The following is a 14,429-nucleotide window of genomic DNA, read 5'->3' as shown; positions in this document are numbered from 1 at the left end:
ACTTGAAGTAAGAGATAGGAGAAACTCAGTGCTTTTCTACATCTGCTGATCAATCTCTGTACCTAAATATATCACCTCATTATAACAGCTTCCTCTCTTCCCTCAATCTGAAGAGTTACACATGAATATTACCTGTAATTATGCTGGCAAAAGTAGCTAGCAATTTGAAGTTTCACAGACCAGTTGATTCATTGCCTCCTCTTGTTGAATTGTACAAGTGTGCACATCCCAAGCTTTCACATTATGTAATATTATGTGACTTTTATATAATGTGTATAATATTATGTATAATCTTATATGTATAATGATATATTATGTATATAATGTAAGAAATAGTAGGCCAGTTGACCTCTTTAGCCTGTTCCATCATTCAACATAATTGCGGCTGATTGTCTGTACCATCTTTCTGCCTTATCTCAATATCCTTTGATTCCTTTAATATCAGATAAAAGCCATCAATGACTAAGTCTCTCTCATTCTCTGAGATCAGGAATTCCAAAGATTCACAATCAGCTGAGTGAAAAAAAATCTCCCTATCTCTGTCTTAAATGACCTGTCCTTTATTCTGTGATTGTGATTCCAAGTTCCAGACTCCTCAGTCAGGGGAAACATCCTCCCTGCCTCTACCCTGTGGAGTCCGCTAAAAAAATGTGTACATTTCAGTGAGGTCACCTCTCCCTCTTCTGAGTCTGGGGAATACAGGCCTTAACTGACTTAGTCACTTCGATTATGACAGACATGCCATCCCAGGAATAAACCTGGTGAATTTTTGGTGCACTCCTTCAGTAGCAAACAAATCCTTCCTTAGAAAAGCAAACCAAGATTGCGCAGAGTACTCCAGGTGTGGTCTCATCAAGGCCCTTTAAGTGTAGTAAGACATCCTAACTTTTGTACTCAAATCCTCTTGCAATAAAGGCCAATATACTAGTTGCCTTCCTCGTAGCCTTTGCATCTGCATGTTGGCTTTAAATGGTTTGAGGTCCCTTTTAAGATCAACATTTTCCAGTCTCTCACCATTTAAAAACTCAGCATTTCTGATGGACAACATCATATTTTTTCACCTTGTATTCCAATTGCCATGTTGTTGTCCATGCGCTTAGCTCACTTACATCCCTTCGGAGTGTCTTTGTGTCCCATCAGTACTCACATTCCCACTTTAGGTCATGGATCCCTGCTTCTCTTAATCTGTTTATTTTGTGATTTTGACAAATGAATATTTGTTTCAATGAAATTCCACTTTGCACTCCTATTTATGTCCTCTCATTTGCACTTGTTTACACAAGTGTAAAAACTGAGAATCAAGACCAGAAAGAAAGGGGGAGGAGTGACTTCTCAAGTACGTCTACCTGCTTGCCTTACCCCAGCAAAGGCAATCAAATACATACATTACTCATGTCTTCCTACAGGCAGCTTTTAAACCAAGCTTTCTGGAAGGAGTATCCCCTCCTCCCCCCCACCACCAATAAACAACATTTATCCCACACAAACTGGCATACAAACCTCCCTGATCAGCACCAACTCCAAATACTTAAGCCAGCTTTATTTTGTGTTTCTGGCATTTGAAGTCGGGAATGTTTGTTACATGGTAGCTCCAATGGCAACTGGAAGGATTCCAGTTACTGGAATAACGTTGGATAAGGCCTTTCATCAAACCTGGCAGTTCTGCTCAAGGGTTATGTTGTGCCTGGAGTGTTATGAGTTTTCTCCATGGATGCTGTGCCCAACTTTCTGAGTGTTTCCATCATTTCCTGGTTTTGTTTCAAGCTTTGTATTTTGTTCCAAAATTTCAGTATAACTTAAGCATCTCAGTTTATTCCAGATTGAAGGCAGACCATACCAGTTCAGCCGTAACCCATGGATTCCAGTGTGCAATGAGCAACAAGGTGGTGAGCTCTACAGTACCATAGCATTAAGTCATCTGTGGTGATCAAGTATATATCAGACCATTTTTTAAAAGGGGAAAATAAATGGTTGCCAATTTGAAACACTGCAATGGAATAATCGTTAAGGTGTGCCTTGTGTTAGTAGTTGAGAAATTCTTAATGTGGTACTCTTACAGAACACGTAAACGTGTATGCAACCAACAGTTTGCTGATCTGAAGGGTGATGAGAAAAGGCATAAAGAACAATACTTCAGACACTGTTCAGTCAGACGTTGCCTTGGAAAAGAAAATGATTTTAAGAGATGAATTTAAGGGAATAGCAAATATCCCCCTCTGGCTAAAACATATTAATTACTAAGCTGGCTGACTGAATCTGACAATTAACCGCAGCACATGGCATGGCTCCCATTGGCAGGCGTCAATTCTCCAACAGCCATCCGGCGCCAAAGGCAGATTAATTGCTTGATGACCTTTATTGCAATGAAGAAAGCAAGGCTTGAGAAGACCTTTTAAAAAGGACTCTCGATCTGAAATAGGGCATGAAACAAACTTAAATCATCAAGGTTAAACCAACAGGTTGAACCTTTAATATGTCCTCAAGCTACAGTTACACATCAGTAACTGGCTTAAAAGTATTGACTGTTTTAATGCAGTGGAATGCTTTACTCCCACGATTGTTGAGCTTGTGACCTTACTGCCTTGCTAATACTTCAGCTGAAATACCTCTGCACTTCTTACAAGTATTATCAATGCCATGTAATCTAAAAATGTGTTCGTATTGCAAGATTGGCATTACAGGGCAATTTATTAGTGTGTGCGAAAAGCTGTCAATTGATAAAACCCTTTATCAGGGGCAGAAGTGACCAGTTATTCAGACAAAGAAATAAGAGCATTTGCGGCAGAAAGCTAGTTCGGAATGTGAATTAAGTTAAAGCTTGGACAATCTAAAAACTTTATTTTAGAAGAATCGTCTTAGAACGTTGCGGTCCAGTTCACCCAAGATCACATCCGCTCATAGACACAGTAACAAGAATAGCAAGAGCTGGTTGGGGTGTGGTGTGTTGGGTGGGGGGTATGGTAGAGAAGGGAGAGCAGACAGCATGTATATTTGTGGCTGGGCAGTCAATAGCTTCAGGACAGCAACGAGCTTGGGAAGGGCAGATTGCAGTGATGCCAGTACACACACATAGCAACAGCAGCCATCTCAAGGCATTTATACTCAAGACCTCCTTGTGAAAAATGCAATGTCCCCACTGATTCTTAGGCACCTCCTGCCCCACCTGTAGAAGAGTTTCCAATTCCCACATTAGCCTCACAAGTCACCTGAGAACCAGAATGGCAACAAGTCATCCTCGATCCCGAGGGACTGCCCAAGAAAAAAGACAGCAAGGACTAATAAACAATCTGCTGGAGGAACTCAGCAGGTCAAGTAGCATCTGTGAGGGGAAAGGACTCGTTGACGTTTCAGGTCGAAACTGTGCATCCGGACTCAGAATTTCCTCCGCCCCCACCACCCCCCACCCCACACACACACACACACACAGATGCTGCTCGACCCGCTGAGTTCCTCCAGCTGATTGTTGCTCCAGATTCCAGCATCAGCAGCCTCTTGTGTCTCCAGAGAGCAAAGACTGTTTGAAGCACAGACAGTCAACTGCAGACATGTTCAGATGGTTGTATGGAGGTGTATACAAAACAAGTAGATATAGCAACCCCATCTTCTTAAGTCAGAAATATGGATGTTAAAATCCTGAACAAAATGCATACTTTCTCACATTTATTTTACAAGCTGCTAAACAGTTCTTTGTTTCCCGGGGGGTTTGAGAGTTGTTGGCATTTTGAAGGACTCTCTGAAATCCCCTGTTAATTGTGGTGTGTGTGGGAGCAAGTCATGGAGAGTTATGCAGAGCAGCAAAGTCCTATTGTTTTAATCTTACACTGTGCTAGGTTAATTGTGCTGAGCCATTGCTATGTGAAGACACAATTAGATGAAGTATTGTCACGTGGACTAAAAGAATAACCCAGGGTTCTCATCCATGATTACCATCAATGACCCATGCTGAAACAGTACACTTATAGGTATCTATTGGATAAAAAGACCTGCATTTATATCAGAACATCCTAGATGCTTTGCAGTCAATGATGTACTTTGAAAAGTAGTCATTGTTGCCAGCTAGGATATGTGACAGGCAATTAGTAGGATCCCACAAACAACAACATGATAACGACCAGACAATCCACATCGGTGATGTTGGATGAGAGATAAAAATTGCTGCAACATCAGGGAGAACATCCTTGTTCATCTTCAAACAAGCGCCACAAGATCTTCTAAAATGGGATAGGCAGGACCTTGTTTGAACATCAAGTTTTTTTACACTTGTTTCTCTGGAATGGAAAGCACTCATAATCTTCTGACTCAGGGGCAAGATAAACTAAGCCGCAGCTGACAATAAATCGAGTTTGGCTGGGGCACTTCTTAGGCCTGCAAGGCCTTCAGGTACTTACTGTTTCAGCTCGCACATAAACATCTGTCACTTGGACATGACTCCGAAGGAATGCCCTCGAATGAGAGCCTGCCTCCAGCAGAAGGGCTAACGTAGAACTTGGATTGAGATTCCAGTTTTGATTAACATATTACCCAACTGTGACAAATGGATATAAACTGAAAGCAGAGAGATCCAAATGCCTCTATTGAGTTCCCAATATGAAATAGTTTGGACACAGTGAAACCAAAAGGAAATAAGTAATCTTAAACAAAACGGGAAAAACAGTCAACCACCAATGGGTGTAACACTAGAATTAGATTGACACATTCTAAAGTAGAATCAAGATCAATCACAGCACTGGGAAACGAGATCTCCAACCCCACCCCGCCCCCTAACTCATGCATTTTAAAATAAGAACGTCATAATATTTCATACAATTTTGAATGGAAGTCACAGATTTAATGACAGTCTGGTACAAACATCTTTAAACAAAACAATATCATACAAGAAAGAAGCTTAAACACATTGTGCATCTGAGAAAATGACCCCAACCACAAAATACTGTTCACTCATGCACCTGCCTTGAAGCAGCTATTCGGATTATTTCTTCACCAAAAGACTCCTTTCAAAGGGGATTTCTTCGATGTTTGGGAGACTGAATGCAAATTCCCCAGAACAACAGTTCCTGCGCATTCGTTAATCTCCCCACCCCTCCCCCTACCCGTCCCAATAAAAATACCAAGTGTCCAAGCCTCCAACACCTGCATTAACATTTATCTCTTGTCACTCGTGCTGGCAACACAAATTAACATATGGCATGAAGAAAACACTCATGAGGAGAGAAAATGAAGTTATTTTCATGGAAATGAGGATGGAGGGAACTACACCAAAGGACTATTTGTGTTGTGTTTCCTGGCAATGTTTTTATATATGAAAAGCTGCTGTTGATTTAAGGCTTCACAAAGAAAACTTAATCCTATCACAAGAACTAAATCACCTCAAAAAGTTGCAAGGAGATAAAGAACCTCTGTCAAGCATGGCTATTCACAACTAAATGGATGGCACAAATCAAACTGTATGAGTAAACAAAGATGAGAATGTGGGAAATACATTCAAATCCAGAAAGAAAGCCAGGGCAAGAGGAAAGGCCTTTTGTTAATCAATCATCCTTTACTTCTACAACTGAAGAGCCTTTCACCCTGGTTACCAGCAATGTAGTAGGAATGTTGATTCGCTGGTCGCCCTCTGTGGCTGCAAACCAAAATGGAATACTCAAAGCTAAAAGCTTTTCACTGCAATTAGCAGCTTAAAAGTGCCACTTTGCATACGGCTCAAGGTCAGGAGGCCTGTGCAGGAGACAACTGATGAGAAGATGGGATGGGGCCTACCTTTGCTTGTGGTCGTATTGAAAAGTTTCTCAGAAGTGGCATCCGAAACCTAGGGTAGAACATAAAAAGGAAAAGTTATATTTTAATTTAAGAAATTGAAGCATTACTATCTTAGAGAAAAATGAAAGAATGTAGTTACTTGAACTCTCCACAAGATAGAGCCAGAGTATTTGTTTAAAAACTCTATTTGCAGGTCACATCTTATACATACATCTGAAATGTGTGCTGAAAATCAATGTCCAAACATGGAGTGTAAAAATATGACTTTGTTATATTTTGTTTTAACTAGTAACTCCAACACTTCTGACCACCTTTTTTTTTGTTTGGACACCTCTACAAATATGTAAGGTTTTGGACATGGAAGCCCTATTGACCAGCAAACGATTCCTCACCCAGAGACACAAATTCCACCATTTTTCTACCTTATTTGGTACACACACTTAATACATCCTTCATCTTGAATCTTTTCATTAAAACATCAAGTTGCAATCAACTGGGCAGACTTTGTGCATGCCAGTCACAAAGCAAGCTGTAACACCTGCTTATAGACTAAGTAATATGGTTTTAGTTTCATCACCCCATCCATGCTCCCCACACCACTTTAAACTTAACTTAGTGGCGCTCGGTGACCTCATTATCATCAACTGCACTTTCCACATAAACTCAGATTACTCAGTTAAAAAGTTAAAGCATGGTTCAAAAGAGCGAAGTTAGTTTCAAAAACACATTTTCAACCAACTCCTCAGTGGTCTCTCTCAGGACTTCTGGACACGATCTTTCATGTGAGGCACATTTGGGAAAAGCCTGCCATGCACAAGAGGTAGGAGCCCAGAAACTGGTCTGATCAGCACATATTTCTTTACCCAAGGTTATGAGGGAGCTGGCAAAGAATACTATGAATGCACTTCTTGTTCTCTTCCAAAACTCTAAATATTCTGGAATACTTTCCATAGATTGGAAAGTGGGAGGAAACCAGTGCACCCGGAGGAAACCATCACAGACACTGGGAGGACGTGCAAGCTCCGGAATTGAACCCAGGTTGCTGGCGCTGTAATAGCGTTACGCTAACTGCTACATTACTGTGTCTGCCCTAGGGCAGAGTCAACAGGGAAACCACAAGACCCTAAGTCAAAACTGTAATAGGCTATTCGGCCTCCGCACGTTAAACAAGTCAATTCCAGTTCTTTGAGGTTGTATCTAGTAGAATAGAAAAGGGCAAACAAGTGGACGTAGTGTATTTGGACTTCCATAAAGTGCCATTCCAGCACATGGTGTTTCTGCCAGCGCACAGATGGATCTGAATGGTGTACTGTCATCCTTTCCTGTACAAGCAATCACTTCTCACCTATTGTGTTTTTTTTTGCAATCGAATGCATCAAGAGAAGGTGCAAAATAGAGTAGATGTTTAATTTCACCATATCATTGGCTCTTGCTCCAGGTGGGTCAGCTTCAGACTGCCACCCAGGGCCAATAGAAGCAATCTAGGATGGTTGGTATCCGGACACAGGCAAGTGTGTTGTTTGAGGTGCTGTGGTGGGTGAAAAATTGGTGTCCCCTCCTGAATCTGCACACCAGACATTCTCTTGTCTGGGAGGGGGGGGGGGGAAGGGAGGGGCGAGATAACGATGGAAGAACTTTCTGGCATGTCCCACCAGTTTCAATCTCCAGACTCTGAGCTGAGCCTGGTTGCAAACCTCGAATCACAGGAGTCTTGTCCCTGCTGTCTTCATGCTCTACACAATCTGAACAGAACTGCCCACGATGAAGGCAGCTGAGAGTTTGGGTGCCAGACTGTGTCACTGTTTCTGCAGAAGAGAGATGAATTCCCACGTGCCATACCTCTGCTCCTCTGGACAGTGATCTGATGACAGGTAGCATCACTCTACTGATGTCAGCAGTCCTTGGCTCTTGCAGAACTGCAAGCTGCTGATTGGTTGCATCCCCATCTCCACTGTGAGCAGCAATCTGCTGACGAGTGGAATCTCTCTGCTCAGTGAAGACATCAAGCTGCCCTCTGGCAGCATAACACTGCTCCCTCAGAACTTCAAACTGCTCCTGTGTGGCAGACACCAGAGCTCCAGCTGGATCAGGGCAAGATTGTGTGGAAGCAGCCAGGCTTGGTGTGGCTTCCATCTATACCTGCACAACAGCAACCCCCTGAACCACAGGCAATGTGTGACAGGACAGTGGCTGATTCCCAACAAGGAAATGTCCGTGGCCTCCTTGTTATCCCCTGCAGTTGTTGAGGCACATCTAACAGGTTACAAAGCATCTCAACACCCACCTGCATCAACTTGAAAACATCCCCATCTGAGTCCTTTAGGGCAGTGCAGATGCATGCACCCATCTTCTAGCAAGCCCCCTACACCTGGTGATTCTCCACATGACTTGCATCTCCTAAGCAGTTCTGTTCGTTCCTCAGCATGTGCTGGTCATTGGTAGCCCCCCTGCCCATGAGGAGCAGGTCAGTCGCTCAGTGAGGTACAGAACACGAGGGCTCGTCACCATGTGGGTGATCTCCCTCTTGTTTCTTGCCGTCTTAAGTAAATGGATAAAGTGAAGATCACTGTGTCATAGAGTCATGGACTTATACAGCATGGAAACAGGCCTCTTTTGCCCAACTCGTGCACGCTGACCAAGGTGCCTATCTACGCTAGTTCAATTTGCCTTCCTTTGGCCCATATCGTTCTGAACCATCCCTGTCCATGAACCTGTCCAAATGTATTTTAAATGTTGCATCTGCCCCTACCACTTCCTTTGGCAGCTCGTTCCATACAACCACCACCCCACCCTCAGATCCCCTTTAAAGCTTTCCCCTCTCAGCTTAAACCTATGCCCTTGAGTTATAGACACCACTACACTGGAAAAAAGACTGTGACTACCTACCCTATCTATGCCCCTCATGATTTTGTAAATTTCTATAAGGTCACCCCTCAGCCTCCTTCGTTCCAGGGAAAGCAGTCCCAGTTGATCCAATCTCTCCTTGTAACTCAAGCCCTCCAGTCCAGGCAACAGCCTTGTGAATCCTCCCTGTACCCTTTCTAGCTTAATCACATCCTTCCCAAAGCATGGTTACCAGAACTGCACACAATACCCCATGTGTGGCCCAACCAACATTTTGTACGGCTGTAACATGACATCTTAACTCTTGCACTAAATGTCACGACCAATGAAGCCAAGCACGCCACATGCCTTCTTCACCACCCTGTCCACCCGTGTTGCCACTTTTAGGGAACTGTGTACTTGTGCCCTTGGTCCTCTTCATTATCCCTCATTTGGAAGATTGACCTCTGTGTAGGGAGTGGAGGGAACAGAAGGTCAACGGTAAAGTAAGGGTGTGGTGTGTGAGGGTGTGGATGGAGTAACAGCCTGTGTGTGTGGTCTGTGCATTAGTGTGTCTGTATGTTAGTAATGTGCATTTCATCTTGACGTATCTTGACAAATCATTGCCCAGAGATTTTGACACCCACAGGAGACAACTTTGGTAACCCGGCAGCTCCAGAGGATCAGTTGTCACCTTCCAGCACACAAGACTACCCTCTTGGCATAAATTTCATTAACCAGGACTTCTACGTCCCTTAGCCAAGTTTGGAGCTCTCCCTCCCTTCCCCGTACTACCCCTCTCCTATGCAGCCATAATGTTTGTTGTTGATGTCCGACTTCCAAAGGAAGTGTGCCTTTAATGCATGATGCCCTCATTTGATTACTGCACAGTCATATTCAACTGAGTGTGGCTCGAAGGGGTGATGCATGTCCCGTTTTAGCACATTTTTCTGGACGCAAAATACCCTATTGCTTTTCCAAAGGCTTTTTGGACCATGTCATTTTTTTTTTTGAGGGGGTCCAAATCAGAGTTAAGCATAACAATGAATTTATGTACCAAAATTAGGCAAAACCTCATTTCTTGGCAAGAGATTTTCTGCTGCCTGGTTATGAGTCAACACAAGAATTTTCATCTGTGCTCAGTTTTCCCCTTTCTCTCCATCCCAATTATTAAAGGATTGCTCAGAGGCTAATACTCTCCTGGTTTAACTAAAGTCATTACATTCATGTGGGTAACTCAACCTTCTGAACTAGAGCCTTCTGTCGAAGCAAAGATTGAGCTGGCCTGGCAGGAAGGAAGGAACAGTGGAAGAGCTTGGCAGCGGGCGATGCACTGCCGCTCACAAGACACATGTTAGCTGCTAATTATTTCCCAGTCCCCACAGTTGAAATGGGCGATAAGTTGTCTCTTAGAGCAGAGCGGCGATTGAAGTGGTACACTGTTCTTGATCATCCATTATCAGCAGCTGCCAGGGTGCAGCAGTATCAGGTTCTGTGATAAAGCACCAACCTGACAGAAGAAAATCATCATCCCCTGCGAGGAGGCTCTTTCCTCTCATTAAATGTAACCTTATCGCTTGAACACTGCAATCCTTTGCAAGTGACAATGGCATTTAATCTAATTTTCGAACAAGCAAATCTGACAGCACCCTCGTTTTCTTTTTGCCTTCTAAAACATAAGTTAATCTGTCAGTCAGAATATATGAAAGAAGGAAAAAAAACCCCACCCCGCAGATGAAAAATTGAGGCAGGGAATGAGAAGCCAGACACCACTCAAACAAAAACTCATGTATTAATTATTGGCTTTGTGATGCCTTAACAGGTAGAATAGCTTCTCAAGGTTAAAGGTAAAGGAATAGTAAACCTGCTGTGAATAGTGTTCAATTATATGCACAATTGACTATGATGGCAATCGAAATCCGATTCCTCTTTTTGAAAGGGAAAAGAGATAGTCTAATAGAAGTGCTATTCACTGATTTACTGACAACACCTAATTTCAGCTATGCCTTGATTTTGCACAGTGCAATCGCACTCAAATCAAAATGTGAGTAGTGTCAAGGCCTGTCTGTGCCAAGTACTAACTCACTTCACATCCGTGGAGATTGTTCCTGTGTCGGTGTGATCACCTGAGGAATGCAGATCTGCTTTGGTTTGAATGCAATCTTAACCCTAACGTTTTATCTTTATCTGGTGATTTCTCCTTTCCTCCTCCTCACCTGAATTGTGACTGGTCAATGGTTCGACATGTCCTTGTCTCCCTCTGCAACCTGACCAACTGAGTCAAATTCAGCTTTAATCTTTAAAAACCTAAGTGTCAATAGTTTACTCAACTGAGGACTCGGATTTCAATAGTTTTAAGCTCTCATTAAATCGCAGTGACACAAACAGACTTCCTTCCACCAAGAGTTCATTAACAGATCAGTACTTTGTGTAAATGGAAGTATACTGTACTCAGAGCTTGAAGCTATAAGCAGTTAGTCCTCTGTTGCCGTATTACAGGAACCCAAGAAGCAGTAGCAGCCTTATGGAACCTCATTCATGTTACTGTTCTCTTTTGTGTGATGCTGGACAGTGAGAGACAGCAGACCGTGTCTCACAGTAGACATCACAGCTGCACCCTGGCTGGCTTGAAGAGATAAGCTGATGCAACTCTTATTTATCTTTCCTCTTTCCCACATCAGGAGGTAGCAGCTCATCATTTGCCGAGGCACAAGAAATAAACACAAGGCCTTCCTGTTAAAGGTCTGCTTGGGTATAAAAATGAGTATTTGACCCAAACCTGACCTGACCCAACCACAACCATCTTAACCCAAGTCCAAGCCCCAGTACTTTTAACCTTTTCCATATCCGACTCACCAAAAACATAACAAACTCAAGCATGTCATTGATCTATTTGACGGTAAAATACCAAAAAGTGATCAAGACACATGGTCTCACTGGGAAAATCACCCTGGCCTGGATAAATTTCTAAGCTCAGACTGTATGGTCAACCCCAGTATCAATTGTTTCAACAGAAAATATGCCTGATTGGATAACCAGAGTCTATTTTCAGTCATTTTTAATTTCATGTGGAGTGATTGAAGGAGATGAGGAACAAGAAGAGGCCTTTCCACCCCTTGGTCTTGTTCTATCATTTGATGAGATAAGGGGCCTCAACTCTATTTTCCTGCTTCTGCTTCATGTCCCTTGATATCTGTAACTCACAAAAACTGATCAATCTCGGTCTTGGAAGCTCTAATTGGCTGAGAACACAGAAACATTCAGGCAAAGTGAGTTCCAAGTTCCTACTGTTCTTTGTATGAAATGGATGTTTTGAGAACTGCTTGCTGGTTTCATTAAAACTGGAAGATTAATGATTGCCTTTAAACTGATGAATGAATAATTTGCATTATTGACAGCTGATCTTATTGGTTTCTGTTCTCCTCAGAAGTAACTGGCTCCTCTCAAACAGAATATTTTGACAACACTGAATCTTTCAAAAGAGGAAAGAAATTCCCAAGGTCCAAATTTGCATTTGCAATTCCCACTTCCCACAGCTCATGCACAAATTCAACTACACTGTGATGCAGAGGAAAAAATATGACATGTGGCCTTAAGATTTTAAAAGGAAGAACAACATAAAACTGAACAATAGACACAAGGAGGATTCCCTGGTTTAAAACATGAAGCTGGCTGACATGAGCCAAGGCAGCAGTGAAAGTACAACCACTGGGTTCAGTAACCTTCTTCTAAGCTGGCGAAAAAAATTGATAACCTGTATTTGTGTAATACCCTTCCTGTTACTTAAAGCACTTGGCATACCAAAGTGCTTCACTGGAGTACGCTTGGATATAAAACTTGACACTGAGCCATGAAAGACGATGATTAGAAACAATGACAAAAGGTTGCTCAGACTGATAGTTTTAAACTGAGGTGGAGAGTTTTAAACTGAAAAGTCCAGGGCTCAGGGTCCAACTTGAAGCCATTGGCACCAATTAATGTCGGAGTCATGGTAGAGGCCAGAATTGGAGGAATGTCGAGATCTTAAGCAGTTTGAAGGCTGAAGGAGGTCACAGAGCGAGGAGAGGAATGGAGCCACATTTGAAAATAGGGAAGAATTTTTTCTGAATAATCAAGGAGTTGCTGCAACAGGAACAAACATAAAACAGCTTGCACATGGGCAGTGAGTGCATAGATCAAGGCAAGATCCACACGGATTGGTTTGGAATAACTCCAGTCACCCAGGGCTCCAAGTAGATGCACAAGAAACAAATTTTACTTTAAAGTGAACACATTTTGGAGTCAACTCCTTTCAAGTTAAGGATACATTTCTTTCCCCCCTTGGAACAAGGAAGACATTTTCTGAAACATGTAAAGCCCTCCAACACCACCCCTCCCCCACCCAACATCATGAATGCAAGCCGACAAAATTGTCACTCCACAATAAAAAAAATCAATAGAATGGATTGGAAAATCAAAACACAAACTAAATGCACAGTCACAGGAAATCTGTAAACCACAAATTACCAGACTGCTATTGCAAGCCGATTAGTTTAGGAAATCAATGCAGAGGCAGTGTGAAAATATACCCCATTTCTGAAGGAGCTATTGGTGAGATCAATATTTTATTTTCACAATATCAATTTTGGATTATTAATACATTTGAACATCATTCTTATAAAATTCAACTTTATGTCAAAATGAGTAACAATGAGCTTGTAAACAAACATTAAAAATGAGAGGATGTTGCGAAATATTTTAAATCTAAGTTAAAAAATTATCTTTGGTACATTAAACTGCACATGAACAGGTCAAGATTATGCAGTTTGAGCATCTGTGCAATGTTTTCTGATGCAAGTTCTTGTAAGATTTACTGAAAACATGTTGTTAAATTGACTTGATTAAGTGTTACAAAAGCAAAATACTGCAGTGCTAATTATGCATTGAGAGGCAGATAGGCCCCACTAATTACAGGGAAGTGGACAGCATGCAGGTGAGGTGAATAAAATCAAGTACCCAACAGCAGAAACATGGAGCTCCTACAGCTGTGTGCGTGGTGGGGAACCACTCCTACCCACAAGGTCAGCTGAAACAAGTGTACACCTTGTGGGGTTGGCAGTCCCCAGCTGACTTGTAGAGTTCAGGTCAGTGGGTAACAACCGTGGCTCATGGAGAATTTGAATATCAGGCTCCCCTGAAACATGTTAATTATCCATCCCACCAGCTGGACTCCAGTGTCCCAATATATGCTTCTGTAGCGGTTGCTACCGCGGAATAAAACAAGACTCTACTCGGAGGATTGCCAAACAGAACTGGTTTATTTTCCCGCCTTGTGCGGGCCCTTTAAGGGAGAAAAACTCCCGCCCAAAAAAAACCGGCAATGACATAAGTCCTACGTCATCAGGACTTTCCCGCGCGCGGGTTCTCCCCGTCGCTCAGAAAGATGAGGCCCGCCGCCATCTTGGGCCTCATCGCTCCGACGCCGCGCGACCCAACTGCCGAGCCGGTTCGCCCGACTAGACGGTGAGTCGCCACACAACCCCCCCCAGAACCGGCGAGACAGTCCCCAAGGTCCGTGGGCTGTGCCAGCTGCCGCTTAGGGGGGCGGCCTCTGCGTCGTGGCGTGGCAACCTCGACAGGTTGTTGCAGATCCAAATGGGCTGGTTTGAGGCGGTCCGCCGTGAAAACCTGTTCCCTGCCTCCAATGTCCAAAATAAAAGTGGATCCGTTATTCCGTATGACTCGGAACGGTCCCTCATATGGTCGTTGCAATGGCGCCCGAGGTGTGCCCCTGCGAACGAAAACAAACTTACAGTCCCGTAGTTCCTTGGGCTGGCAGGATGGGGCTTGACCGTGCCATGAGGTGGGAA

At 43.1% G+C, this 14,429-nt stretch overlaps 1 protein-coding gene across 11 annotated transcripts in view; it reads right to left on the bottom strand.

The window, feature by feature from the left end:
* Nucleotides 1-14,429, bottom strand: part of auts2a (activator of transcription and developmental regulator AUTS2 a) — a 940,688-nt gene that overhangs the window by 110,440 nt on the left and 815,819 nt on the right. For all 11 annotated transcript variants that reach the window (XM_052035563.1, XM_052035562.1, XM_052035568.1 and 8 more), the window contains one exon: nucleotides 5,758-5,806. In XM_052035563.1, coding sequence (XP_051891523.1) covers nucleotides 5,758-5,806 — 49 coding nt within the window. The remainder of the gene's footprint in view (nucleotides 1-5,757; nucleotides 5,807-14,429) is intronic.

The sequence above is a fragment of the Pristis pectinata genome, chromosome 21, assembly GCF_009764475.1.
Source record: "Pristis pectinata isolate sPriPec2 chromosome 21, sPriPec2.1.pri, whole genome shotgun sequence".
Taxonomy (NCBI): domain Eukaryota; kingdom Metazoa; phylum Chordata; class Chondrichthyes; order Rhinopristiformes; family Pristidae; genus Pristis; species Pristis pectinata.
The sequence above is the reverse complement of the archived record's forward strand: the minus strand, read 5'-3'. Positions and strand labels throughout refer to the sequence as shown.